A 27,500-nucleotide genomic window follows, 5' to 3' on the forward strand; every position below is an offset into this window, starting at 1 on the left:
ACTGCTCCTAAGGTCATCTTAGGCAATTGACCCAGGTCTTTCCAGATACACTGGATTTCTGTAATTCCCAACCTGAACAGCCGACATAGGTCTAATGTTGGCTAGATCACCAATATACGGGGGTAGGGAGAATCCTCTTTGGGATAATGGAGGAATAGTACCTAATCAAAGAGGTGAAACACACACCAACCGTGTGGGAGGGAAAAGATGAGTAGATGGCTAGTAAATCTGGAGGTAATGCATGGACTTTTATCATTCCATAGCTGGTACGTTTTTCCTGGAATTCTGCTTTCTATTCTGGAATCTTGACACCTCCCTCTAAGTCCGTGGATGTGTTTATAAGTCTGTGTATGCTGGATCCAGATCCATTCTTTGAGCTTTTCCAAAGAGGAGGAATGTGCAAAGTCCAAGGACATTCACAACAGCCACAAGATTGAAAACAGAGACCCAGGAGCCTGTGTTTTCAATGAGGTGTCCAGCTAGGTATACACAAACAACACCTGTGTGCAGAGAGAAAAGCAAAAGTGAATGTGCTGGCTTTTTTAAAAAAAACAACAACACAATCTTGTTTCAACCCAGAAATTCTTATTTTGGGCTATTCCCTTGACAACCAATAAATTCAGATTACTACAACACGCTCCACCTGGGGCTGCCCTTGGAGACTACCCAGAAACTGCAACCAATGCAGAATACATCCCTTACCAATGGATTGATTGGATCGGATTGTTATCCTACCTTTTGTACAAGTATACAAGCAGCATGTATAATGCTTCTATTTCTCCTATTATGCACCACCGCAACAGCAATCCCGAGAGGTAGGTTGGGTTGCAAAAGAATATTTGACCCAGAGTCATCCAGTGACTAGATCCTGCAATACAGGTAGTCCTCGCTTCATGAACAGTCACTTAGCAACTGTTCAAAGTCATAATGGACCTTCCCAGAACTACTTACAACCTGTTTTCGAAATTGCAGCCTACTGTGGCAGATCTTTTCTGAATACTGGAGGGGAGTTGAACTCAGCAAGCAACTCTTTTGCTCCACCCGGTTAGTAACCTGGGAGATTGCTTAATGACTGCAATCAGAAGTGGTGGGATTGTGGTCATTGAGCAAGGCAGTTTCTTGGGCATCCTTGCTTAACTACTGCTTTATTCCATGACCATAAGTCAAGGAGTATACCTGTATACTTAATTTTCTAAAAGCTGAAGCTTAAGGAGCTATTACAAGAGAAGGCCTTTGAAACCATATAAGGAACGGTTGCTGGAATTTGGTATGTCAGTCTAATAAAGAGAAGGACGAGGGGGGACATGTTAGCAGTCTTCCAATATCTCAGGGGCTGCCCCAAAGAAGAGGGAGTCAAGCTATTCTCCAAAGCACCTGAAGGCAGGACAAGAAGCAACAGATGGAGAGAAGCAACCTAGAACTAAGGAGAAACTTCCTGACAGTTAGAACAATTAACCAGTGGAACAACCTGCCTCCAGAAGCTGTGGTGCTCCAACACTGGAAGTTTTTAAGAAGAGACTGGACAGCAATTTGTCTGAAATGGCCTGAGCAGGGGGTTGGACTAGATGACCTCCAACTTTATTATTATTATTATCATTATCATTATCATTATCATTATCATTATCATTATCATTATCATTATCATTATCATTATCATTATCATTATTATTATTATCATCATCATCATCATCATCATCATCATCATCATCATCATCCAGCTGGATTATCCTTGTATAGTTTATTTATACTTATTTATTTATTTGGCTGTGTCGTTAGAGACACAAAGAATTTATCTCCAGTACAGAAGCACTCTAGTGTACTTGCAAAAAACCAGAAAATACTTATACTAATAGAAAGGTGTAGAGCAGGGGTAGGCAACTTTGGCTCTTTTATGACTTGTGGACTTCAACTCCCAGAATTCCTGAGCCAGCCATGCTGAGGGGAAAAGGAGAAGTTTCCAAGCTGAGCCATGCTGGCTCAGGAATTCTGGGAGTTGAAGTCCACGAGTCATAAAAGAGCCAAGATTGCCTAGCCCTGGTGTAGAGCCAATAAAAGGGGGAAGTAAAAATAATAAAGGGGATTAATAATCATATTGCAGCCACACCTTATGGGTTAATATACATATACATTAGGCAAAAAAAAATCCCCTTACTTAGTCCCTTTGTTATTTCCTAGCTGTGGACTGAAAGCTAATTCCACAGTCCATCCAGTTGCTCCTTTGGATACAAGTATAGCTGAGAAACAATTGGGGGAATGGTGAATTGTTTGATACTCCATAACATACCTAGTAAAGCTCCACCTGTATTTGCCACACCTAAGGAAAGATAAAAAAAAAAGGTGAGGTATAAATTCAAAAAGGACTTGATGTTCTGATATATTTTTTTTATCATTTCTGCCTCCATCAAGCACGCCACCATCTTTTGGGGACTTTGAATAGTTTCTTCCTCTGAATTTATCACTCTGCTTTTCCTTCAGGGAATTCTCTTCCCCCCTCCTTTATTGGGACGTTTCCTTGAATGATTATAATTCCTCTCATTTTGGCCCTACAAATAGTCCTGAATCCTTCTGCTACCCTCAAGACATCACTGATCATCTATATACTGCCAAAACTCTCTCGTCTGTTTGCCTGTTTGTAACCTTCAATTGGGAGGTAAGGTGTATCACAGGGCAACAATTTTTGAACCCATTGTCCCAGATGTGCTTTTTCAGGAGGCAACTGAACTTTCTTGTTTTTCTTAGAAGACCTTTCGCTTCTCATCCAAGAGGCTTCTTCAGCTCTGTCTGGATGGTGGGGAACGGAAGGATTTATACCCCTTGCAGACAGCTGGTCATTTGCATTCTTTTAGAGAGTTGTTGCTCCTTCATGGATTACAGATTTTATCTTCCAGGGCTCCAAGATCACCACAGACAGGGACTGCAGCGAAGAAATTAAAAGACGCTTGCTCCTGGGGAGGAAAGCTATGGCAAATCTAGACAGCATACTAAAAAGCAGAGACATCACCCTGTCAACGAAAGTATGTATGGTCAAGGCCATGGTTTTCCCAGTTGCAATGTATGGCTGTGAAAGTGGGACCATAAGAAAGGCTGAGCGCCAAAGAATTGAGGCCTTTGAACTATGGTGCTGGAGAAGACTCCTGCGAGTCCCCTGGACTGCAAGGCGATCAAACCGGTCAGTCCTAGAGGAGATCAACCCTGACTGCTCTTTAGAAGGCCAGACCCTGAAGTTGAAACTCAAGTACTTTGGCCACCTAATGAGAAGGAAGGACTCACTGGAGAAGAGCCTGATGCTGGGAAAGATGGAGGGCAATAGAAGAATGGGACGACAGAGAAGGAGGTGGCTGGATGGAGTCACTGAAGCAGTAGGCATGAGCTTAAATGGACTCCAGAAAATGGTAGAGGACAGGAAGGCTTGGAGGAACGTTGTCCATGGGGTCACGATGGGTCGGACACGACTTCGCAACTAACAACAACAACAGAGAGTTCTTGAGGCCATTTGAAGGTTTATCTGTCCCCTCAGGGTCATTTGAGTAGTGCAGATGTGTGTGGAGCCTTCTTGGCTGCACGATGTTTTCTGCCCTGGGTCCCTTCATTGTTGAAGACAGGCGCAGGCTGTTTACGGAGCTGAAGAAGCTTCTTGGATGAGAAGCAAAACGTCTTCATAGAAAAACAAGGAAGTCCAGTTGCTTCCTGAAAAAGCACCTTTGGGGGACAACCATGACCTGGATGACTGAGAATCTCCACAGACAATTTGAATCCATTTTTGGGCCAACACAAAGAGAATCGGGACTTGTCGTTTTCCCCAGCTCTTTTCACTCAAATCTCTCTGATAAGATCATCGGAAGGGCAAGGATCTTTTCTCCCAGATTTCATTGTTTCCGTTCATTCGTTCATTCAGTGACGTTCATTCACACCCTGCAGGAAAATGTGTGTCATCCAGTTCTTAAGACTTCTTATACTGTAAAGAAAGCAGATGCATAGGGCTTCCGTGGCTTAACCAAGATTAGTTCACTTATTCATGCTCTCTAATTCTTCTTGACTCGTGATAATTACCAGCCAGGATGGCTAGAGGTTGTTTTCATGGTTCAAATAATCTGAGTTAATCCAGATGTCTATGGAGATTCTCAGTCATCCAGGTCGTGGTTGTCCCAAAGGTGCTTTTTCACGAGGCAGCCGGCCTTTCTTGTTTTTTCTTTGAAGACGTTTCGCTTCTCATCCCAGGAGCTTGAGGAGAGCTGAAGAAGCTTCTTGGATGAGAAGCGAAACGTCTTCAAAGAAAAAAAACAAGAAAGCCCCAGTTGCCTCGTGAAAAAGCACCTTTGGGTGTGTTAATCCAGATTTTCACAGAAAGTCAGACCCTTTGAAATTACAAAAAAAAATTGAATACAAGAGCTACATGCTGACCACTTTCTGGCAACTTTGCCTTCAAATGATATTTTGTGGTAATATAATTAGGGTGGGTTTTTTTCCTGACAGTACAAACCAAGGATCTTAGAAATAGCTAACTGAATATGACAATATCAAAAGATAAGAAGGATTAAGCCAGATTAGCATTTGGATGGGAGCCTAATCAGGAATCCCAGGGCATAGTAGTCTTCGTTGGGAAATTGGAAAAACCTCCCAGAAATGGAAAGCCAATTCCATATTGTTGCCAGGAAAACTATATGGACACAGCCATGAAGCCATCAGGAATCCTTCCCACTTGACTTGATATAAATCTTGTAATAGAAAAAAAAGTAATTTTTCCTCACCAAACAATAAACCAGCACATGAAGGAGCCAGATCCTGAATATTGACTGAGATGCCACTGCACAAAAAAAATAAAGATGTCTTAGAACCAAATCTCAATTAGCAGTTAAATTGGCAGGATTTGAAATGAGTTAAAACTTGAGTGCTATGTAGTAGTAGTAGTAGTAGTAGTAGTAGTAGTAGTAATAGTAGTAGTATTTATTTATTTATTTATTTTATTAAATTTATATCCCGCCCTTCTCCTTGCGGACTCAGGGCGGCTAGTAGTAGTAGTAGTAGTAGTAGTAGTAGTAGTAAAGTTGGAAGGGACCTTGGAGGTCATCTAGTCCAACCCCCTGCTCAGGCAGGAAACCCTATACCCTTTCAGACAAATGGCTGTCCAGTTTCTTCTTAAAAACCTCCAGTGTTGGAGCATTCACCGCTTCTGGAGGCAGGTTGTTCCACTGGTTAATTGTTCTGACTGTCAGGAAGTTTCTCCTTAGTTCTAGGTTGCTTCTCTCCTTGGTTACTTTCCATCCATTGCTTCTTGTCCTGCCTTCAATGTTTTGTATACTTGGCAACTTTAACATGCATGGACTTCAACTCCCAGAATTCCCCAGCCAGCTTTTACATAAGAAGTTCTGGTGTTACCTGTGGTTGAAAGTCTGAAGCCCAATGCTGGCTGAGGCAAAGGCCACTGCTTGGCAAAAGTTGGTGGAGTAACCTATCCCTAAGGCAAAAAGACTGGATACCCCGGAGCCAATGACCTCAAAGGAAATCAAAAGACAGAATTTTGGTTAATGTGCTGGTTATTATTTACAGTATGTATTTCCCTAAGCTTATATGCCATTTCACTCATGTCTGATTCTAAGCCAGGGGTCTTCAAACTTGGCCTTTCTTGACGGCCGTATGATTCTCACCACTGGTGTTTGCCAGCTGCACTGTAAGTCACCATACGTCATTTTAATTTGGTGGTATACACCGGGGCTCTCCAAACGTGGCAGCTTTAAGACTTGTGGACTTCATTTCCCAGAATTCCTCAGCCAGCTTCCTGAGGTATTCTGAGAGTTGAAGCCCACAAGTCTTAAAGTTGCCAAGTTTGGAGAGCCCTGGTATATAAACATGTAAGTAAGTCAGTCAGTCAGTCAGTCAGTCAGTCAATCACTCAATCAATCAATCAATCAATCAATCAATCAATCCATAAATCACCAAAGGCCCCAGGTTGTCCTATGAGTCAAACACCTAAGGATACCAAAATCTCACATTGGAAATCATGGAGATATAGCCTTTGGTTCTTTCTCTGTAACAATATTTGAAATTTTTTTCCTCTTACCTGCATAAATTTACGAGCGGTGATTGGTTTGCACCCTGAAAGAAAAAAAAGGGAAACAATCAGCTGATTAGGACAGATCCCGTTTTCATTGCTGGGGGGGGGGCTGTTCTTTTGCCCACTATTTTGGTTAAAACTCTACCACACAATATCGCAACAGTATATTTAAAATAATAATAATAAAGCGCATACTTTTAAAGTTGGGTTAAAAACTCTTTAACAAGGAGTATTTCTTTTCTGCTTTTGAAAAAAAAAATGGATTGATCATGTGCCATTAAACCAGTGTTGATTCCTAGCTACCACATATATAGATGTTCTAAAAAGGTTGATTTAAAAACCAAGAGGAATATAGTTCTGGCAGGTGCAAAAACCAGGGCTGTGTATCCCTTTCAGAGATGTGGTTGCTTTAAAGAGCTCTTGAGGTGTGCCAGATTTACACCACCTGCATATTCTGATGTACCAATATGGAACTGCATCGGCAGTGTTGCAAAATTTCAGAAAAAAACCATGTTTAATTCTCCTTTGCCTTTGCTATTTGTCATATCCTATCCTTAATCCACCCTTCCTCCGTTAGAAGCAACACTTTTCACACTGTGAAGTGTCAGAGAAATAAAAATTAAGGAGAGAAACCTTACATCGCTACTAAAAAAAAACAAAACCATACTGTTTTCCAATCCTGCAGAGTCAAAGCATGTCACCGTTCAATTGTGTTCTGAACCGACAACTCAGAATTAAAGGAACAAAGAGCAAAATACCTTGACTGATACATTGATCAGACAGGAAACCAGCAAACAAGCTGGTTGGAATTGCCACCAGCCAAGGAATGACATTAAAAATCCAGCCCTGAAAGGAAGATAGAAACAGGTATTTGTAGAGCTTCCTTGTTAAAAAAAAAAATTCCAAGAAAAGAATGACCTAGGGCAGGGGACTTCAACTCCCAGAATTACTGAGCCAGCCACGCTGAGGGGAAAGGGAGAGGTTTCCATGCTGAGCCATGCTGGCTCAGGAATTCTGGGAGTTGAAGTCCACGAGTCATAAAAGAGCCAAGGTTGCCTACCCCTGACCTAGGGCCAGCTAAAAGTTTAAACTAAGGGTGTCCAACCTTTGCAACTTTAAGATTCGTGGATTTCAATTCTCAGAATTCCCCAGCCAGCATTCTGGGGGTTGAAATCCACAAATCTTAAAGGTGCCAAGGTTGGACATCTCTGCTTTAAAGGTGCTTTTTTTCTCAAGAGACAAATGGATTTTCTTATTTTTCTTTGAAGAAGTTTCGCTTCTCATCTAAGAAGCTTCTTCAGCTCTGACTGCATGGTGGAGGATGGAAGGATTTATATTTCTTGCAGACAGCTGGTCATTTGCATTCTTTTAGAGAGTCCTTGAGACCATTTGAGACCTGTGTTCTCAGGGTCATCTGAGTAGTGTAAATGGTTGTGGAGCCTTCTTGGTTGCAGGATGTTTTTCTGCCCTGGGTCCCTTCACCACTGAAGACAGGCGCAGGCTGTTGGAGATGAATCTGTGTTGTCTGCATCTCAAACTGAAGCACAAACGGTTCCTGTAGCCTGCGATGTTTTCTGGAAATCCATTCATACTCCCTCACCATTCGAAGGGTGTTCATCCCAAAGTGCACGGCTAAATGCCAGCTGTCTGCAAGGAATATAAATCCTTCCATTCCCCACCCTCCAGTCAGAGCTGAAGAAGCTTCGTGGATGAGAAGCGAAACGTCTTCAAAGTAAAACAAGGAAGTCCAATTAACTCCTGAAAAAGCACCTTTGGGACAACCATGACCTGGATGACTGAGAATCTCCACAGACATTCTCCTTTAAACCATTAACTGGGTTGACTAAGTACCATCAAATCATTTTCAACTCCTAGATTTCATCCATGACCACCTCTCCCTAACCTGGTTACGGTCTTCTAATGGTGCACTCATCTCCCCTCTAATGGAGTCCATTCACTTTGCTGTTGGTTGTCCTCTTCTCTTTCCTTCCACCTTTCTCAGCATCAAAACCTTCTCCAGAGAGTTGGGTCTTCACATAATGTGTTTTATAAAGTAGGACAATTTGAGCTTGGTCATTTGGGCCTCGAAGGTGACCTCTGGGTTGATTTACTCAATGGTCCATTTGTTTGCGGTTGTTAAGTGGATCTGGCTTTCCTCCTCGACTTTGCTTGTCAGAAGGTCACAAAAGGGGATCACATGAACTTGGGACACAGCAACCGTCATTAATATGAGTCAGTTTCCAAGGGTTGCGAATTTTGATCACACGACATTGGGTGAGGCGGCAATGGTCATAAGTATGAAAAAATGGTCATAAGTCACTTTTTTCAGTGCCGTTGTAACTTTGAACGATTACTAAGTGAACTGTTGTAAGTCAAAGACGACATCAGAATCAGAATAGAGCTGGAAGGGATCTTCAAGGTCTTCTAGTCCAACCCCCTGCTCAAGCAGAAGACCCCATATACCATTTCAAACAAGTGACCCTCCAGTCTCTTCTTAAAAACATCCAGTGATGAAGCATCCACAATGTCTGGAGGCAAGCTGTTCCACTGATTAATTGTTCTCACTGTTAGGAAGTTTCTCCTTAATTCCAGGTTGCGTCTCTCCTTGGTTAGTTTCCATCCATTGTTTCTTGTCCTGCCTACTGGTACTTTGGAGAATAAGTTGACCCCCTCTTCTTTGTGGCAGCCCCTTAGATATTGGAACACTGCTATCATGACCCCCTAGTCCTTTTCTCTAGACTAGCCAAGAAGTAAATGAAATAATTAAAATACATACACAACTCAGTAGCAGAGGGGGAAAATCTGATAGCTTTTTGACCAGTAGCACTAAAAACCATTATTCTAGACCAGGGGTAGGCAACCTTGGCTCTTTTATGACTCGTGGACTTCAACTCCCAGAATTCCTGACCCAGCATGGCTCAGCTTAGAAACCTCTCCCTTTCCCCTCAGCATGGCTGGCTCAGGAATTCTGGGAGTTGAAGTCCACGAGTCATAAAAGAGCCAAGCTTGCCTACCCCTGTTCTAGAAGAACTTGAGTTGCTGAAAAGTAACACATGCACATTCATGCTGTATGACAAAAAAGGATTATTTTATCATTTGCAGGTCTGATCAATTCTTCTTCTTCTCCTTGTGCCATATCCATTATCGGATGCTGGCGATCATGTTGGCGATCCTGTTTTTATCAGCAGCCACACGAAAAAGTGCTGCTGAGTTTTGTCCAAACCAGTCCCTTAGATTTTGAAGCCACGATGTTCTTCTTCTGCCTGGACCTCGTTTGCCTTCAATCTTTCCCTGGAGGATTAAATGGAGTATGCTGTATTTTTCTGGGTGCCGCATCACATGTCTGAAATATTCTATTGTTCGTTTTTTTAATTGTTTTGATGATTTCCCTTGGCTTTCCCAGGCAGCTTATCACCTCATTTCTGATCTTGTCAACCCAGCTTATACGTAACAGCCACTTGTACATCCACATTTCAAATGCTTCTAGTCTCTTCAGGTGGCCTTCTTCAATATTCTTCAATAGGTGGCACTATTCTGCCACAACAAGGCTTGCTATCCAGGTTTTAATTTACAGCCGCTGTCTTCATGCTTTGCTGGTTGATGCAAAATAGAGACAAACTCCTGACAATCATTTGTTCTAGTCTTCACCGCTGGCATTTATGCTTATTTGACTTCCTAGGAGCACCCAGGGTGCCATAAAAAGGAAAGCAGCTGTGAACACAAGATGTTTTTTTCTGAAAGGCAAAGAGACTTCCTTGATTGTTTTTTCCACTGAAAACATTTCACTTCTCGTTCAAGAAGCTTCTTTATTTCTGACCGAACGGTGGGATTTATATTTATATGGATTTATATTCTTTGCAGTCATCTGGTGGTTAGTGTGAAAAGTAGTCATAAGTCAGTTTTTTTCAGTGCTGTTCTAACTTCAAACGGTCACTAAGCGAATGGTTGTAAATCTAGGACTACCAGTATCAATCAATCAATCAATTTATTACAGCCAAAGGCCAACACATAAATTAAACATTCAAATAAAACAAAACTAAACAGAACCATCACAAGAGGACATAGCAATATAGACTACCACTATTAAAATCCCATCAAACAATTATGAGAAGCAGGAGCGGTAGTAACAGAATAACAGACTTATTCATGCTGGCTCAGGAATTCTGGGAGTTGAAGTCCACAAGCCATAAAAGAGCCAAGGTTCCCCACCCCTGATCTAACCCATCCTCTTCCCTTCCCCCACCCCCTCCATTTTTCATCATAATCCTATCTTCCACCTCAGAAGAGGTACAGATAAAATGAGAACTCATCCAATTGCAACGTGGCGAGCAAACTACACAATAAGACACAGTCACCCTCTTGGAGAAGTCAAAGGTGCGAGTTTACTCCAGGGCCGAGCAAAACTACTTGCCCCCCTCCTTTTCCCCTCCCATTCCCCCCTTCTCGTGAAGGATACGCGTGCTCACCTTTGAATCGGGAAACGTTTCGCTGAAGAATGTCGGCAGCCAGGACAGCAGGGTGAAGAACGTGCTAGCCGCACACAACTGAGCCACAATCACCGCCCTGGGGAAGTTCATTGCCGAGTTCAGACGAGCAAGGGTTTTCTCAAGAACCCTGAAAGGGCCATGGCTCCCAGGAAGAGCGCACGGGTGGTCCTCGCATTTACGACCACAGACCAGAAGAACGGTTGCTAATAAGGAGGTTAAGGGATTGGTGCCGAATTTTATGGTCTTTCCTGCCATGATTGTCAAGCCAATCACTGCATCGATTAAGAGAATCATGCAGTCATTATGCAGTCCGTGGGGATGCTGCGATGCTTGTAAGTGTGCAGATTGGTTGTGAGTCGCTTTTATAGTGTTGTGGTAATTTCAAACCATTGTAAGCCAAGGACTACCTATATATGATTTTCCCTCCCTCCCTCCCTTCCTTCTTCCTCGCTTCCTTCCTTCCGTCTTCCTTTCTTTTTCCTATCCCCTTCCTTCCTCCTCCCTTCTTTCCTTCCTCCCTTCTTCCTTGCTTCCTTCCGTCTTCCTTCCTTTTTCCTATCCCCTCCCTTCCTTCCATCTTCCTTTTTTCCTATTTCATTCCTCCCTCCTTCCTTACTTCCTTCCATCTTCCTTCCTTTTTCCTGTCCTCTTCCTCCCTCCCTTCCTTCCTTTTTCTTATCCCCTCCCTCTCTCCCTCCTTCCTTGTTCCCTTCCGTTTTCCTTACTTTTTTCTATCCCTCCCTCCCTCCCTCCCTCCCTCCCTTCCTTCCTTCCTTCCTTCCTTCCTTCCCTTCTCCTGAAGGGATGAATAAGCAGGGGAACACAGCAATCAAGACCTCATTCAGGTATCCCCATAGCCAACACAAAGACAGGACTCAATTTTTTTCATCAGGAATTTCTTAAGCAGTTTAAGCAATCAGATTAGGAAAAGCCCCTAAAATGTAATAATGGAACAAAATTCTAAATGCTAACAAGGACAGAAACTTACCAAATGGGAGGCTTCCTAAATAATTTTCTCCAAGGCACTTTGGTCGATTTGGAGGATAAGGAAAGACCCTTTGCCAGGTCTTGTAGTGAGACTATTATTTCTGCAAAATATAAACGGGCACGTGGTTGTAAATAGGAAACTCGGCGGTTTGGGAGGAGAGGTTTTTGCATATCCTGTGTTCATAGTATTTAGTAGAATCCTGCCCTTCCCAGAACTGCAGATTCTTCAGAGACAGATTTACCAACTCTAGAGACAGCTACACCTCAGAAACCAAGATCATGGTTGTCAGCAAACAACCCGTTAATTTACCACCAATAAATTCAGAAGGAATACCACTAGAAAAAGTTGAAAGGATCACGCACCTCGGTTCTAATTTACATGAAAGCTGAGACATGACCATTGGAAGTAAAGACAAGGATAGAGAAAGCTCGAACAGCATTCTTCAAAATGAAAAAGGTCCTCTGCAGTCACGATATAAGCCTAAGACTGAAAATCAGGCTTGTCAGATGCTATATTTTTTCTATCCTGCTCTATGGAGTAGAGAGTTGGTCTCTGACAGAAGGCCTCCTGAAGAGACTAGAAGCATTTGAAATGTGGATTTACAGGTGGCTGTTTACGTATAAGCTGGGTTGACAAGATCAGAAATGAGGAGGTGATAAGCCACCTGGGAAAGCCAAGGGAAATCATCAAAACAATTAAAAAATCGAAAAGTAGAATATTTCGGAAATGTGATGCGACACCCAGAAAAATACGGCATACTCCATTTAATCCTCCAGAGAAAGATTGAAGGCAAACGAGGTCCAAGCAGAAGAAGAACATCGTGGCTTCAAAATCTAAGGGACTGGTTTGAACAAAACTCAGCAGCACTTTTTCATACGGCTGCTGATAAAAACAGGATCACCAACAAGATCGCCAACTTCCGATAACGGATATGGCACAAGAAGAAGAAGAAAAAGAAGAAGAAGAAGAAGAAGAAGAAGAAGAAGAAGAAGAAGAAGAAGAAGAAGAAGAAGAAGAAGAAGAAGAGGAGGAGGAGGAGGAGGAGGAGGAGGAGGAGGAGGAGGAGACAGCTAATTTTCCACAAAGGATACATTAAACAAGACCAACACAATTGGTTCTAATCAACTGCAAAGCAAGAAATCTCCAAAGTAAATTGTACAGGAGTCCAAAAGGCACAACAGGGATCCAGACAAAATCCTATAGGTTTTATATATTAGCTTTATTGGATTCCTGCTGTCAGCAAGGGTTTGGATGGCTGACCTGACTCCTTCCAGTTCTAATTCTATGCCTAAATTTGGATTTCATCTAATAGATTGTATCCAGTTCAGCACTGCAAACTCTATTTTCTTCTACCAGCATCAGCATCCTCCAAACCGGCTCTGAAACCGAAGCCAAATCTAAATTTGTTTTATTTATATGTATCCCGTCTTTGTTGTTTTTACAAGCAATCCCGAGGCAACAAATATATCCAAGGCATCTTCCTCCTCCACAACAACAATCTTGTGAGGTGGGCTGGGCTGAGAGGGAGGGACTGGCCCAAAGTCACCCAGCCGGCTTTCATGGCTAAGGCTGGACTAGAACTCACCGTCTCCTAGTGACTGGCCCAAAGTCCCCCAGCTGGCTTTCATGCCTAAGACAAAACTGTTGTAAGTCAGGACTACTACCTTTACAGCCATTGGTGGATATTGTTGTGATTCCTCGCCAGCCAGTGGACACGGCAGCTAAGTCTGAGGAATTAGAGGAGGAGGAGGAGGGGCCTGAAGTGACATCAGAGTCAGAGGAAGGCTCTAAGGAGCTCCAAGACTTACAGTCTGACGAGGAGCCTGGCCCCTCTACTCACGCTCGGGCTGAGACAAAGCTGTGCTGGGAATCTGAGTTGGACAGTGATGGATCACAGCTGGGAGATATCCAGGATGCAGGAAAAACCGGCAAGAAAAGAGAGTAGGACAGAGGAATACAATGGAGTGGCTCCAAAGGCAAAGGAGAAGGCATTAGAAAGCCACGCCTTGGCTGCATAATAAAGGGGAAGGTGTGGGAGGTGCTGGTTGCTGAAGGCAACCGTTCGTGTTGAGGATCGAGTTTCTGTGAACTGTGTTTGTGTGCCATGGACGTTGACTCAGGTCTGTGAATAATAAAAGGGGATTGTTTTTTTCCTGCCGTTCCAGCCTGTTTATTTGGAAGAGAGGCTTCTCCTTGTGAGCTTAACAAGGACTCACATAGGCTGGAACAGAACAGATATATCACTAGATCAGGGGTCTTTAAACTTGGCCCTTTTACAACTTGTGGACTTCAACTCCCACAATTCCTCAGCTGGGCACGCTGGCTGAGGAATTCTGGGAGTTGAACTCCACAAGTCATAAAAGGGCCAAGTTTGAAGACCCCTGCACTAGATGATCTGAAAGGTCAGTTGGAAGACAGATTATATTGGAGAAGCTCTACCTAGGTGGCTATTAAAAGTCAACCTTGACTTGATAGCACATAATCAACTCTTTCCACAGGGTTAAAATGTCTTATGATCTTTTAAGGATGGTAACCCCGCAAAAGTACCGGTAATCCAATAAGTACAGGTAATCCTCAATATACAACCACATTTGGAACCAGAATTTCCCATTGCTAAGCAAGGCAATTGCTAAGACAGCCGCACCTGATTCTACAACTGGTTTCCCATGGTTGCTAAGCAAATCGCCGCAGTTGTTAAGCAAATTACGTGGTCATTAAGCAAACCTGGTTTCCCACATTGACTTTGCTGGTTGGAAGCTGGCTTGGAGAGTCACAAATAGTGATCACATGACTGTGGGATGCTGCCACCTTCATCAATACCTGCCTGTTGCCAGTCACCTTTTTCAGTGCTGTTGTAACTTCAAACAGTCACTAAACGAATGGTTGTAAGCTGACGACGTGTGTGCTAAAGAGAGTGTGTACTAAAGAGAAACAATGGATGGAAACTAATCAAGGAGAGAAGCAACCTAGAACTAAGGAGAAACTTCCTGACAGTTAGAACAATTAACCAATGGAACAACCTGCCTCCAGAAGCGGTGAATGCTCCAATACTGGAGGTTTTTTAAGAAGAGACTGGACAGCCATTTGTCCGAAATGGTATAGGGTTTCCTGCCTGAGCAGGGGGTTGGACTTGATGACCTCCAAGGTCCCTTCCAACTTTATTATTATTAAGCAACCTGGAATTAAGGAGAAACTTCCTAATAATGAAAACAAATTAACCAGTGGAACAGTTTCCCTCCAGAAGTTGTAGGTTGCTTCATCACTGCACGTTTTTAAGACTGGACATCCACTTGTTTGAAATGGTATAGGACAGTGGTGGTGAACCTATGACAAGCGTGCCAGAGGGGGGCACTCGGAGCCCTCTCTGTGGGCACGTGCGCCTCGCTCTTTGGCTAAGTTTTCGTAGGAAAAAGCCATTTCTCAAGCCCCTTCCTAGCCAGAACAAGCCTCCGGAGCGAGCGCACTGTTTTCAGCTTTGAATTATATCAAATCTGACACCAGAAACAGACTAACAGTTGACCTGAGTGTTGCATGTGTTGCTCTCAAACTTACAAAGTATGAGCCAAGGTTAGACAAATTATCAGCATGCATACAACAGCAAAAATCACATTAATTGTTCAAAAGCAAACTTTCAAATTGTTCAAAAGCAAACTTTCAAATTGTTCAAAAGCAAACTTTTACCTTTCAATAAAAAGTTGTTTGTATCGTTGAAATCTTCGTTATTGTGTTTTTATTGTAATACAAAAGATGTTAATTTATGATTTTTTTTCTAAACTAAAACCTCAGTATTCAGGTTAAATTGCCGTGTTGGCACTTTGCGATAAATAAGTGGGTTTTGGGTTGCAATTTGGGCACTCAGTCTCTAAAAGGTTCGCCATCACTGGACAGTGATGGCGAACCTTTTAGAGACCGAGTGCCCCAAAACTGCCTCGCCCCTGCCCCGCCCCCACCTCTCCTGCCTGCAGGGCCACCCACCACCTCCATGGCCCGCCACAGCAGATCGCCCAGGTGGCCCAACAGTGTCATGGCAGCCACGCCCTTTGTCCGTGCCCCGTAGCATCATCTGTACGTGATGGGGCGCGAAGGCAGAGTCTTGTCTCCACTGCCCGGCTGCATATCCTTGGCTGCGTTGCTCTGCACAGGCTGCGCCCAGGGCGACTCTCCTCCAGGGGGACTGTTGATGAGGGGGCCACGGGGGGGCTGGGGAGATGGTGTGCGTGCCCACAGAGAGGACTCTGAGTGCCGCCTCTGGCACCCGTGCCATAGGTTAGCCACCACTGGTATAGGATCTCCTGCTTGAGCAGGGGGTTGGACTAGACGACCTCCAAGGCCCCTTCTGAGAGCTGTCCTATAGATAGTAAAAAAAATGTTACCTACCTTTTTCCGGCAGGAGGAATTTACACATGCAGTACACCCAGAGCAAGGTGAGTAGGCCCGAAAGATAGAAGACACTTTCCCATCCATACCAGTCAAGGAGCAGGGAGCCAGCTGCCCCCATCACCAATGTCCTAAAAAGGGGAGAGAGAGAATTAGGATGGCACACATAATTGGCAGACCGGAATCTATGTAGAAGGTGACCAGGCCAAGCCCAGGGGAGAGTGGGGTGGGGTGGGGGTCAAATGCGTCAGCAGTCTCGAATCCCTTCCTGCCCACAAAAGATCTAAGTCCAGCTGACCTTGAATTTCATTGACTCTTATCTACTGCCAGATTGTTTTGACGATGAGTACAGGTAGTCCTTGAATTGCAACAGTTCATTTAGTGCAGAGATGTCAAACTCGCGACGTCACATGATGTCACGCGACGTATCGGAGCTTTTTTTGCCATTGCCGGCAATGGGGTGGGCACGGCTCCGGTATGATGAAACCGGCCCATGGGCCGGCAGTTTGACACCCCTGATTTAGTGACTGGTCAAAGCTACAATGGCACTGAAAAGTGTGACTTGTGACAGGTTTTCACAGTTACAACCTTTGCAGCATCCTTTGTGGCTTCCTGTTTGGGTGGGGGGCTGGACTAGATGATCCACAAAGTCCCTTCCAACTTTCTATTCTATTCTATTCTATTCTATTCTATTCTATTCTAGACAAGGCAAGGCAAGGCAAGGCAAGGCAAGGCAAGGCAAGGCAAGGCAAGGCAAGGCAAGGCAAGGCAAGGCAAGACAAGACAAGACAAGACAAGACAACCTGGCTTCCTGCTTGCGCAGGAGGTTGGACTAGATGACCTGCAAAGTCATTTCCAACTCGGATATCCTATTCTATTCAATCTCTTTTCCTTATTGTCCTGTTCTCCGCTTGAAGAAACTCACCCAAACTGAGATCCAGTTCCGACGGTGCTGTAGATCAGTGCTCGTTGACTCTCCTGTACCTTCTGGGAAAGCAGACTAGCCAAGGCAGGAAAATAAACCCCTAACAAAGTGGAGAGAAATAGAAAACAGAAAGAAAGAAAGAAAGAAAACCCATTATAGGCATTCCTCAACTTACAGCCATTCATTTAGTGACCGTTTGAAGTTACAATGGCAGCGAGAAAAGTGACTTAGGACCGCTTTTCACACTTACAACCATTGCAGCATCCCCCATGGACATGTGATCAAAATTCGGATGCTTGGCACCTGGCTGATATTTAGGATGGTTGCAGTGTCCTGGGATCCCACGATCATCGTGGTGGTGCAGTGGTTAGAATGCAGTATTACAGGTTAACTCTGCCCACTGCTGGGAGTTCGATCCTGACCGGCTCAAGGTTGACTCAGCCTTCCATCCTTCCAAGGTCGGTAAAATGAGGACCCAGATTGTTGGGGGCAATATGGTGGCATTGTAAACCGCTTAGAACAGAGGACCCCAACCTTTTGGACACCAGGGACCAGTGCCATGGAGAAAGGTTTTTCCGCGGACCGGAAGGGGCGTGGTTTTGAATACTGCCTGCATCCTGAGGATGGAGTTTTGCTTGTTTGTGTGGCCCGCTTGCTGGCATGCTGCGGATCGGCGGACTGGGGGTTGGGCACCCCTGGCTTAGAGAGGGCTGTAAAACACTATGAAGCGGTATATAAGTGCAACTGCTGTCACCTTTGGCGACCTTCTGATAAGCAAAATCAACGGGGAAGTCAGATCCCCTTAATAAGAACTGGAGGGATTCCCTTAACAACTATGGCAAGAAAGGTCATAAAATGGGACAAAACTCACTTAACAACGGTCTCGTTCAGCAATGGAAATTTGGGGCTCAATTGTGGTTGTAAGTCGAGGACTACCTGTGACAGCAGGTTTCTACCGTGTCCGCTCTCGCCAACGCAGCCAATTAAAAATATGGTGTTTCCCTTAGGAGTGTTGAACTAATGAAATCCCAATTATTCCAGTTTCTCAGACGAGTCAAGCATTAGGAAACAGGTTGTCTCACCCTGCAAGAGCCCCATAAGAAAGCGCGTGAAGGTCATAAGAATCAGGTGGGAGGAGCTTGAGGAAATGAGCACGGGCGTGATGGCGGTGATGGACCCCCAGGCCGACGCAGAGAGGAGAAGGACTTTCTCTCCTCCTATCCTGGAAGACAATTAGGACATTTACAGCATTTTCTGCACACCAAAACGGCTTGTTTAGCGCAGGGGTCTCCAAATGTGGCAACTTTTCAGACTTGTGGATTTTGGCTCCCAGAATTCCGTGACTGGCTGGAGAATTCTGAGAGCTGAAGTCCAGGAGTCTCAAAGTCGCCAAGTTTGGAAACCCCTGGTTTAGTGCAAGCAGCAGCGGTTGGAAACAGGAAGCGAGCATGACGCGAGGTGCACGCACCAAAATCCGTGCAGAAGGAATGAATGTTTCCTGTGCCTGCCCTGCTGTAAGCACAGGATCAATCCTTCCAAAAGGAAAATTTGCTTGCACTATTTTATGTGCCATTCCACCTGCAGGGTTATTTTTTAAGAAACCAGGTTTCTCTCTCTTCAAGAGACTGTCATCATGCACAGATATTGTACGGAATATTTGGTAGTTGACATGCAGTGGAACTGTGTGTCGGAAAGCATTCAAGAGTTGACTTCAATGAGCCAAAGGTGGGGGGTTTTTTCCCTAAAGACAATTGGAATTTCTTGGGGTTTTGTTTTTCTCTTTGAAAACATTTTGTTTCTTAATAATAATAAAGTTGGAAGGGACCTTGGAGGTCATTGAGTCCAACCCCCTGCTCAGGCAGGAACCCTACACCATTTCAGACAAACGGCTGTCCAGTCTCTTCTTAAAAACTTCCAGTGTTGGAGCATTCACCGCTTCTGGAGGCAGGTTGTTCCACTGGTTAATTGTTCTAACTGTCAGGAAGTTTCTCCTTAGTTCTATGTTGCTTCTCTCCTTGATCAGTTTCCACCCGTTGCTTCTTGTCCTGCCTTCAGGCGCCTTGGAGAATAGCTTGACTCCCTCTTCTTTGTGGCAGCCCCTCAGATATTGGAACACTGCTATCATGTCCCCCCTCGTCCTTCTCTTCATTAAACTAGACATACCCAATTCCAGCAACCGTTCCTTATATGTTTTAGCCTCCAGTCCCCTAATCATCTTTGTTGCTCTTCTCTTTCCTCTTGCTAGAGTCTCAACATCTTTTTTACATCGTGGTGACCAAAACTGGATACAGTATTCCAAGTATGGCCTTACTAAGGCATTGTAAGGTGGTATTAATACTTCACGTGATCTTGATTCTATCCCTCTGTTAATGCAGCCCAGCACTGTGTTGGCTTTTTTGGCAGCTGCAGCACACTGCTGGCTCATATTTAAGTGATTGTCCACTAGGACTCCGAGATCCCTCTCACAGTTACTACTATTGAACAAGGTACCCCCTATACTATTGGTACTATTGGTACATTTGGTTTTTCTTGCCTAAATGTAGAACCTTACTTTTTTCACCATTGAATTTCATTTTGTTAGATAGCGCCCAGTGTTCAAGTCTGTCCAGGTCCTCTTGTATCTTAAGCCTGTCTTCTGGAGTGTTGGCTATTCCTGCCAGCTTGGTGTCATCCGCAAATTTGATGAGTTCCCCATCTACCCCCTCGTCCAAATCATTTAATGAAGATGGTGAAGAGCACTGGGCCTAGAACAGAGCCCTGGGGCACCCCACTACAAACTTCCTTCCATGTAGATGCGGTTCCATTGAGGACCACACGCTGAGTACGGCCGGTCAGCCAGCTACGAATCCATCTGGTGGTGATGCTGTCTAACCCACATTTTTCTATCTTATCGAGTAGTAGGTTGTGATCTACTTTATCAAATGCCTTACTGAAGTCCAAGTAAATTATATCTACAGCATTCCTCTGATCCACTAATTTTGTCACTTGGTCAAAGAATGTAATAAGGTTTGTCTGGCATGATCTGTTTTTGACAAACCCATGTTGGCTTTTAGTAATGACTTTGTTTGCCTCTAGGTGTTCGCTGATTCGTTGTTTTGTTATCTTTTCCAGAATCTTCCCAGGTATTGAGGTCAGGCTGATAGGTCTGTAATTTCCTGGATCCATTTTTTTTCCTTTTTTGAAGATGGGAACTACATCAGCTCTTTTCCAGTCCTCTGGTAGTTCCCCAGTGCTCCAAGATCTTTGAAAAATATAGTTCAGTGGTTCTGAGATCACACCTGCCAGTTCCTTGAGAACCCTGGGGTATAACCCATCTGGTCCTGGTGATTTGAACTCGTCTAGGCTGGACAGGTGCTCACTTATCATTTTCTTGCCTATCTTAACTTGTGTTTCTATACTGTTTTTTATGGCACTATTTTTAATAGGTTGGTCTGTTTTTTCCCTTTGTGTAAAGACAGATGCAAAAAACGAGTTAAATAGTTCTGCTTTCTCCCTATTGTTAGTCACCTTCTTACCACTTTCCCCCACTAATGGACCAATCGTTTCCTTCACTTTTTTCTTGTTTTTTACATGTTGAAAGAAGCTTATCTAAGAAGCTTCTTCCCTTCAAAGGAAAAAACTAAGAAGTAAAATTGCCTTTTGGAAAAAGCACTTTGGGACTTGGCTGATTGAGAATCTCCATAGACCAGTGGGGGCGAACCTATGGCACGTGTGCCAGGGGCGGCACTCGGAGGCCTCTCTGTGGGCACGTGCACTTCGCTCTTTGGCTGAGTTTTCACAGGAAAAAGACATTTCTCAAGCCCTTCCTAGCCAAAACAAGCCTCCGGAGTGAGCGCATTGTTTTCAGCTTTGAATTATATCAAATCTGACACCAGAAACAGACTAACACAGTGATGGCGAACCTTTTAGAGACCGAGTGCCCAAACTGCAACCCAAAACCCACTTATGCATCGTCGGGTGCCGGGTGGGTGTGGCCCATTGGCTGGGTGTGGCCCATTGGCTGGGTGTGGCCCATTGGGTGGGCCTGGCTGCAGTGGTAATGGCAGACTGGGTGGGACTAAAAAGTTCAATCAATCAATTCCAACTTTGCAAGATCTTTTTTTTTCCGCAAGAAGTTGAAATTGACTGATTGATTGAACCTTTTTTTTTTGTACATGGTGGCAGAGGCAAAGGTTTTATAAAACCCAGCTGAAGACCTAGGACTGGGGCGACAGCGCGCATGCCCACAGAGAGGGCTCTGAGTGCCGCCTCTGGCACCCGTGCCATAGGTTTGCCACCACTGGACTAACACATGACCTGAGTGCTGCATGTGTTGCTCCCAAACTTACAAAGTATGAGCCAAGGTTAGACAAATTATCAGCATGCATACAACAGCAAAAATCACATTAATTGTTCAAAAGCATGCCAAATGCAAACTTTTACCTTTCAGTAAAAAGTTGTTTGTATCGTTGAAAGCTTTGTTATTGTGTTTTTATTGTAATACAAAGGATGTTAATGTATGAGTTGTTTTTTTTTCTAAACTAAAACCTCAGTATTCAGATTAAATTGCCGTGTTGGCACTTTGCGATAAATAAGTGGGTTTTGGGTTGCAGTTTGGGCATTGAGTCTCTAAAAGGTTCACCATCGCTGCCATAGACATTTGAGTTCAATGAGATAAATATGCAATTGTGATAGTCTATGAGGCTTTGTAATACGCTGCTTTGAATGCTCAACAGATAGAAAGGATAAAACCAATGAATAAAATGATGGCCACGAAGATGATAAAGAAACAATGAAAGAGAATTCGAATTCTTATCGAAAATGCAAATTTATCGATGTTTCATTGAAAGGTGAGTGACACATCCTTATTCCTATTGCTAATTAATGACTGAATATTATTTTTACTGAATGTAGAATAATGATAAAAAAAAATTTTTAAAAGTCCTTCAGTGCTAAAGCAGTGCTAAGACCACAAAGTAGTATTGTTCATACCGGTCACTCAAGTGGCCCCCAACAACTTGAGTTAGACAGTAACCCCAGAAGAAGCTGCTCAACACAATTCCAGACTGTTTCTTGTCCCAATCGAAGAGACTGCTCATGGTGACCACACAGATGGGCATTAGGACCCTGGTACAGTAAAGCAGGCAGGTTCCAAGCAGGAGCATTGTGGTCCATAATCGGGATTCAGGCCTGTTAATATCAGAAGACGGAGAATATTAATAGGAAGTCAGCACCCCCCCCCCCAGAGAAGGAAATATTTTAGAGAATATTAAAAAAGGCAGAATATTATATTTCCCCAAAGGAATAATAGAAAAAATCTTAGACAAAACCAGCCCCCAGAAACCAGCCCCCAAGCAGATACTCAGCAGGCCAACTCTGTAGAAATGCAGATTTGATAATTCTATTCAGAAAGACTGGGCCACCTATTCATAAGCAAAATGTCTTCAGCTACAGCCCCAGAGAAGCAGGACATAACCTTTAGGACACAAGAGGATTCACCCACTACCATTAAAATACCAAAAGGACACACTGCAAAGTCAAAGTTCATTGCACAGGAACAGGAACAACCTCAAACGGGAACAACTCCAAACACAAAACCCAAAGAAGCCCACCACTCCCAGCTCCATTTTGTCAGCTTTCCCAGAACCACGTGCAGCTGATTCTGTTCTTCAACAAACAGAACCTTCTTTCCAAACAGCCTCCATTTTATTATTTCCCAGCTTGGATTGGACCCTGGTGAAGATTTTTCTTTCAACATTAGCATGTTATGTATTTAGGTACCTCAGTAAAATAATCCAGTCCTAAAAAAAACCTTCATCCTGTAGAAGGATAGGTAAGGGGCAGAATTTGGGGTGGAGTCAAGAGAGGAATCAGCCTAGAGTCGTTATGTTCCCACAAGTGGTGTAAGTCCAACTTCTCTTGAACTCCTTTAACTCTTATCTAGCATCCCAAAGGTGCTTTTTCAAGAGGCATCTAGACTTTCTGGTTTTTGTTTGAAGACGTTTCGCTTCTCATCCAAGAAGCTTCTTCAGCTCTGACTGGATGGTGGGGAATGGAAAGATTTATGTTCCTTGCAGACAGCTGGTCATTTGCATTCTTTTAGTCAACTCGCGGTCAGCACTGTGTTGTAGGCTGGAGATAGATGATGCTTGAACTTTCAGCAGTTCCAAGAAGGCTCCACACCCATGTGCATCACTCAGGTAACCTTGAAAATACAGATAAACCTCCAAGGGGCCTCAACGACTCTCTAAAAGAAGGCAAATGACCAGCTGACTGCAAGGAATATAAATCCTTCCATTCCCCACCATCCAGTCAGAGCTGAAGAAGCTTCTGGGATGAGAAGCAAAATGTCTTCAAAGAAAAACAAGAAAGTCCAGTTGCCTCCTGAAAAAAGCACCTTTGGGACAACCATGACCTGGATGACTGAGAATCTCCATAGCCTCTCATCTAGCATCAATTTAGTGCTGACCATGAGTTGACTAGTTTCTTATCTATAGACATGAACAATAAATTATCTTAACTCAGGGGTCTTCTAACGTGGCCACTTTAAGACTTGTGGACTTCAACTCCCAGAATTCTTCAGCCAGTCCTGAGGTATTACTACTACTACTACTACTACTATTATTATGATTACTATTATTATTATTATTATTATTATTATTATTATTATTATTATCTTTCACAAACCATGGTTAAAAATGAAACATGATTTAACCTACCAATAAGAAACTTTTTTAAGGACCCCCAAACACCCTCTGAACATTGCTTCCAAAAGTCACTGTCATGGCTATCTTCCATTTTAAAGAGAAAATTAGAAAATTCTGCTACAAAGGGTAAAATAGACTTATCATACTTTAAAAAAATGTCTGTGTGTGTGTGTGAGAGAGAGAGACAGAGGGAGGGAGAAATCCTTCTTTTTCCAAAATCAACCAGAATAAAGAAATGATGAATATCAAAAGACTGCCGTCCCTAGATTAGAGGGATGCATGACTCCGCCAGTTAAATCACATTTAGTAAGAAAATAAGAGTTCAGATAGTTATGGGCTGTCTGCAAAGTGACTAATTTTATGACCCAAATCCTCTCTTTAAGCACGCCTAAACTCCAACTTCTTTCTAAGGGTCACTTAGCAAATTGCACTTAATTCTCAACCTATAATTAAGTTAGTGCACGAGGCCTGATCTGCAAAGCTGATGGGCCGAGCAACAATATCAATTTGTAGTACTTTGGCTTCAGGATTCATCTTTTTGTTTTATTCTTTTATTAAATTAAAGCATCTGAAGGCAGGACAAGAAGCAACGGATGGAAACTAATCAAGGAGAGAAGCAACCTGGAACTGAGGAGAAACTTCCTGACAGTGAGAACAATTAACCAGTGGAACAACCTGCCTCCAGGAGCAGTGAATGCTCCAACACTGGAAGTTTTTAAGAAGAGACTGGACAGCCATTTGTCTGAAATGGTATAGGGTTTCCTGCCTGAGCAGGGGGTTGGACTAGAAGACCTCCAAGGTCCCTTCCAACTTTATTATTATTATTACTTATTTTCAACACAATTACACAACTATCCCCCAGTTCAGAACTTGTCCCAAGATACCAGAAGGGTACTCCACTGTCTCACAACCCAGGAAAGATTTTGCTTCAGCTCTATTCTAAACTCCAATATTTAAATAATAAAGGCACTGCCCCACCTTTTTATTTCTTTCAGTTGTGAACAATGGCACAGAAATACCTTTTATAGGGTTAACTCTGCTAGCAATTCAAATATTTGCTTCCTCCTTGTGCTGTTGAAAAAATGAACATACAGTATATCCACCCCAATGCCTAAGCCCTGCTTAGGCAACCTAGGGCAGTTCAGATGTCCTTAGGTAGTTCTCAACTTACAACGGTCCTTTTAGTGATCATTCAAAGTTACAATGGCACAATGAAAAAAGTGACCTACGACCACTTTTCACACTTACAACCGTGGCAGCATCCCCACGGTCACGTGTTCAAAATTCAAATGCTTGTCAACTGATTCATATGTATGACGGTTGCAGTGTCCCAGGGTCATATGATCTCCTTTTGCGACCTTCCGATAGGCAAAATCGATGGGGAAGCCAGAATTCACTTAACAACCGTGTTACTAATTTAACAACTGCAGTGATTCAGTATACAACCCTGGCCAGAAAGGTGATAAAACTCACGTAATAGTTGTCTCACTTAACAACAGAAAATTTGGGCTCAATTGTGGTCGTAGGTTGAGGACTACCTGTGCAGGAAAGATTTTGATTCAGCTGCACTGTAAATTCTAACTTTTAAATATAATACAGTGCAAAACTACTGTCCCACATTTTTTTTTCCTTGAGGTTTGAACGACGGCACTGAAACTTGGCAAATAGGTTTTATAAGGTTAAACCTGCTTGCAGTTCAAATATTAGCTTCCTGCTTGCACTGTTGACAGAATGCATAATCCATCACAACACAGTAGTATTTCTCAACTTCCGCCGCTTTAAGCTGTGTGGACTTCAACTCCCAGAATTCCTCAGCCTCACGTATAGTTGTATTTTAAAAGCCTCCAGGCAAAGCTGGCTGGGGAATGCTGGGAGTTGAAGTCCACACAGCTTCAAGTGGCCAAGATTGAGAAACATCGCATCACAGTGTACCACCTAAGCCCTGCTTACACAACCTAAGGCATCCAAATGTCGCTATATCACAACTCTCATCATCCATCACCACTGGTGCTGGCTGAGGAAGATGGGATCTGGAGTTCAGAGGCTCCCATTGGGCCCTTTCTTAGCCTGAAAAAAAAAAAGGACTGCAGATTTTCCCAAGCTGATGCCTTCCAGCCATTTTGTGCATTACAAGCCAATATGGCTATCACCGTGCAAGCAAGGGATTCTGGGAGTGGTAGAACAAAACAGCTGGGAAGCACAGCTGGGAAGGCCTAGAGAGTCATAAAAAGACCAAACCTGCCTGCAATGGCCTCTCACAACCTTACAAAGTTAACATCAAGTCCACTTATTCTCTTCCCACAACTTCTTTTGCTTAGAAACATCCAGGATTCAAAAGACAAATCACCATTTGGTGCCATTTTGATGCACATCTCAAGCCCTATAAGTTGCCTTCATTCTTCCCCAACTTGGACAAATGGGTGGTCTTAACTCCCAGAATCCTCCAGCCCTCCTGGCTGCCGCTAGGTATTCTGGGACTTGAAGTCCACACCCCAACCTGGCCAAGAAAGGCTGGCTGATCTACTTAGATTAGGCCTTTCCTCCAAAAAGCTTAAAAGCAAATGTGACATTTGCCTGCTATGATAGCAGCCACGTTGGCACAACCCACGTAGCCCGCCTCTGGATTAAACAGAATTAAACCTCTAACCAAGAAAAGAGACACCGGGCAACACGGCAAGTCATGGCTGGCTGTAGATTCCCAGGTCCTATTTTGGGAGGAGGGGGGGGAGAGGTATCCCAGCATCCTTTGGGGCAGCTGGCTCTTCCTGCTTCTTGCCTGGAGGACTGTTGGCTGCAGATAGGCAAAAATGGGATTCAAAAGGCTTGGAATGACCCAGTTAGGATCAAGCTCAGGAACTGCACCTGAGAAAGAAGGACAGATCTGGAAGGAAGGGAGGGAGGGAGGAACAGAAGGAAAGGAAAGGAAAGGAAAGGAAAGGAAGAAAAATAGGAGGGAAAGGAAAGGGAAGGATGAGAAAGAAGAAGGAAGGGAGGGAGGGAGGGAGGAAGGAAGGAAGGACAGCAGATATATCATCCCAGGAGAATAGTTTAGCATGGTGGCCACTCCTGCCCCCTGTGTCACTTTCCTGAAGGACTAATCAATGTCTTATGTTACTGATTGCATTTCCAACCAGTACTCCCCTAGTTTAACTCCCCTGCCCCAACAACAACTTTGCGAGGTGGGTCGGGCTGAAAGAGAGAGAGAATGGCCTAAATTCATCTGAGGGCATCCAAGTAGGGATTCATATCCGGCTTTTTGAGATGCTAACTAACAAAGGAGTCACTGTAGCACACTGGCCTCCCCAACCCTCACCCGTCCGTCCCCCCACCCCAAAAAAACCAGCCATTTCTATGGAGATTCTCAGCCATCCAGGTCATGGTTGTCTGAAAGGTGCTTTTTCAAATACCAGCTGGTCGTTGTGTTTTTCTTTTCCAATTACCTTTTGGAAAAGCACTTTGGGATAGCCATTAAGCTGGACTGGGATGGTATGTTCTACAGCTGCTAGTGCTGAAACAGGAACAGACCTTGGGTTTATCTGAGCCACGTTCTGGGTTTGGACAACACAACGTGACTTAACCTACCCCACAATTGCGGTCAGCAGGACTGCTAAAAACTACCCAGTCTCTTTTGTGGCTGTAGGTGTGGTTCTGCGGTTATTTTTTTTTAAATGGATCAATGCACATAGACAAGTTCATTTTTAAAAAAAGCGAGGGAGACGTTAACAAAACTACTGCGTATAAGATTCCTGGATCTTCCTCCCTCTTCTAGAAGAAAAACACCTTTTTTGTTTGTCCTGCCGCCTTCAAAGCAAACAAGCTATAATCTATAACTAAGCAGTAGAAAAATCTCATCCGGGGAAATGATTAACCAACTCACACCCCACAGACCCAGCTTAAATTCTGATTTTATCCCTGTTGCCTTAGAGTCAGGGTCATGGAGAAGCCAGGAAAAGACACTGAACTCCTATCAAACTCTGTGATTTTG

The 27,500-nt window shown here is 43.7% G+C and overlaps 1 protein-coding gene across 1 annotated transcript in view; it reads right to left on the minus strand.

Annotated features, from left to right (window-relative positions):
* Positions 1 to 229: 229 nt before the first annotated feature.
* Positions 230 to 27,500, minus strand: part of SLC17A9 (solute carrier family 17 member 9) — a 38,174-nt gene continuing 10,903 nt past the window's right edge. The window contains exons 3-14 of the mRNA XM_015825480.1: positions 21,801 to 21,998; positions 17,912 to 18,051; positions 16,830 to 16,929; positions 15,905 to 16,035; positions 11,528 to 11,627; positions 10,519 to 10,615; positions 6,811 to 6,898; positions 6,059 to 6,093; positions 5,377 to 5,492; positions 4,749 to 4,804; positions 2,285 to 2,314; positions 230 to 500 (exon numbers count right to left, since the gene is read on the minus strand). Of these exons, the coding sequence (XP_015680966.1) occupies positions 337 to 500; positions 2,285 to 2,314; positions 4,749 to 4,804; positions 5,377 to 5,492; positions 6,059 to 6,093; positions 6,811 to 6,898; positions 10,519 to 10,615; positions 11,528 to 11,627; positions 15,905 to 16,035; positions 16,830 to 16,929; positions 17,912 to 18,051; positions 21,801 to 21,998 (1,255 nt within the window). The 3' untranslated portion in view covers positions 230 to 336. The remainder of the gene's footprint in view (positions 501 to 2,284; positions 2,315 to 4,748; positions 4,805 to 5,376; positions 5,493 to 6,058; positions 6,094 to 6,810; positions 6,899 to 10,518; positions 10,616 to 11,527; positions 11,628 to 15,904; positions 16,036 to 16,829; positions 16,930 to 17,911; positions 18,052 to 21,800; positions 21,999 to 27,500) is intronic.

This window comes from Protobothrops mucrosquamatus, unplaced genomic scaffold, assembly GCF_001527695.2.
Source record: "Protobothrops mucrosquamatus isolate PMUCROS unplaced genomic scaffold, P.Mucros_1.0 scaffold2654, whole genome shotgun sequence".
In the NCBI taxonomy this organism is placed as follows: Eukaryota; Metazoa; Chordata; class Lepidosauria; order Squamata; family Viperidae; genus Protobothrops; species Protobothrops mucrosquamatus.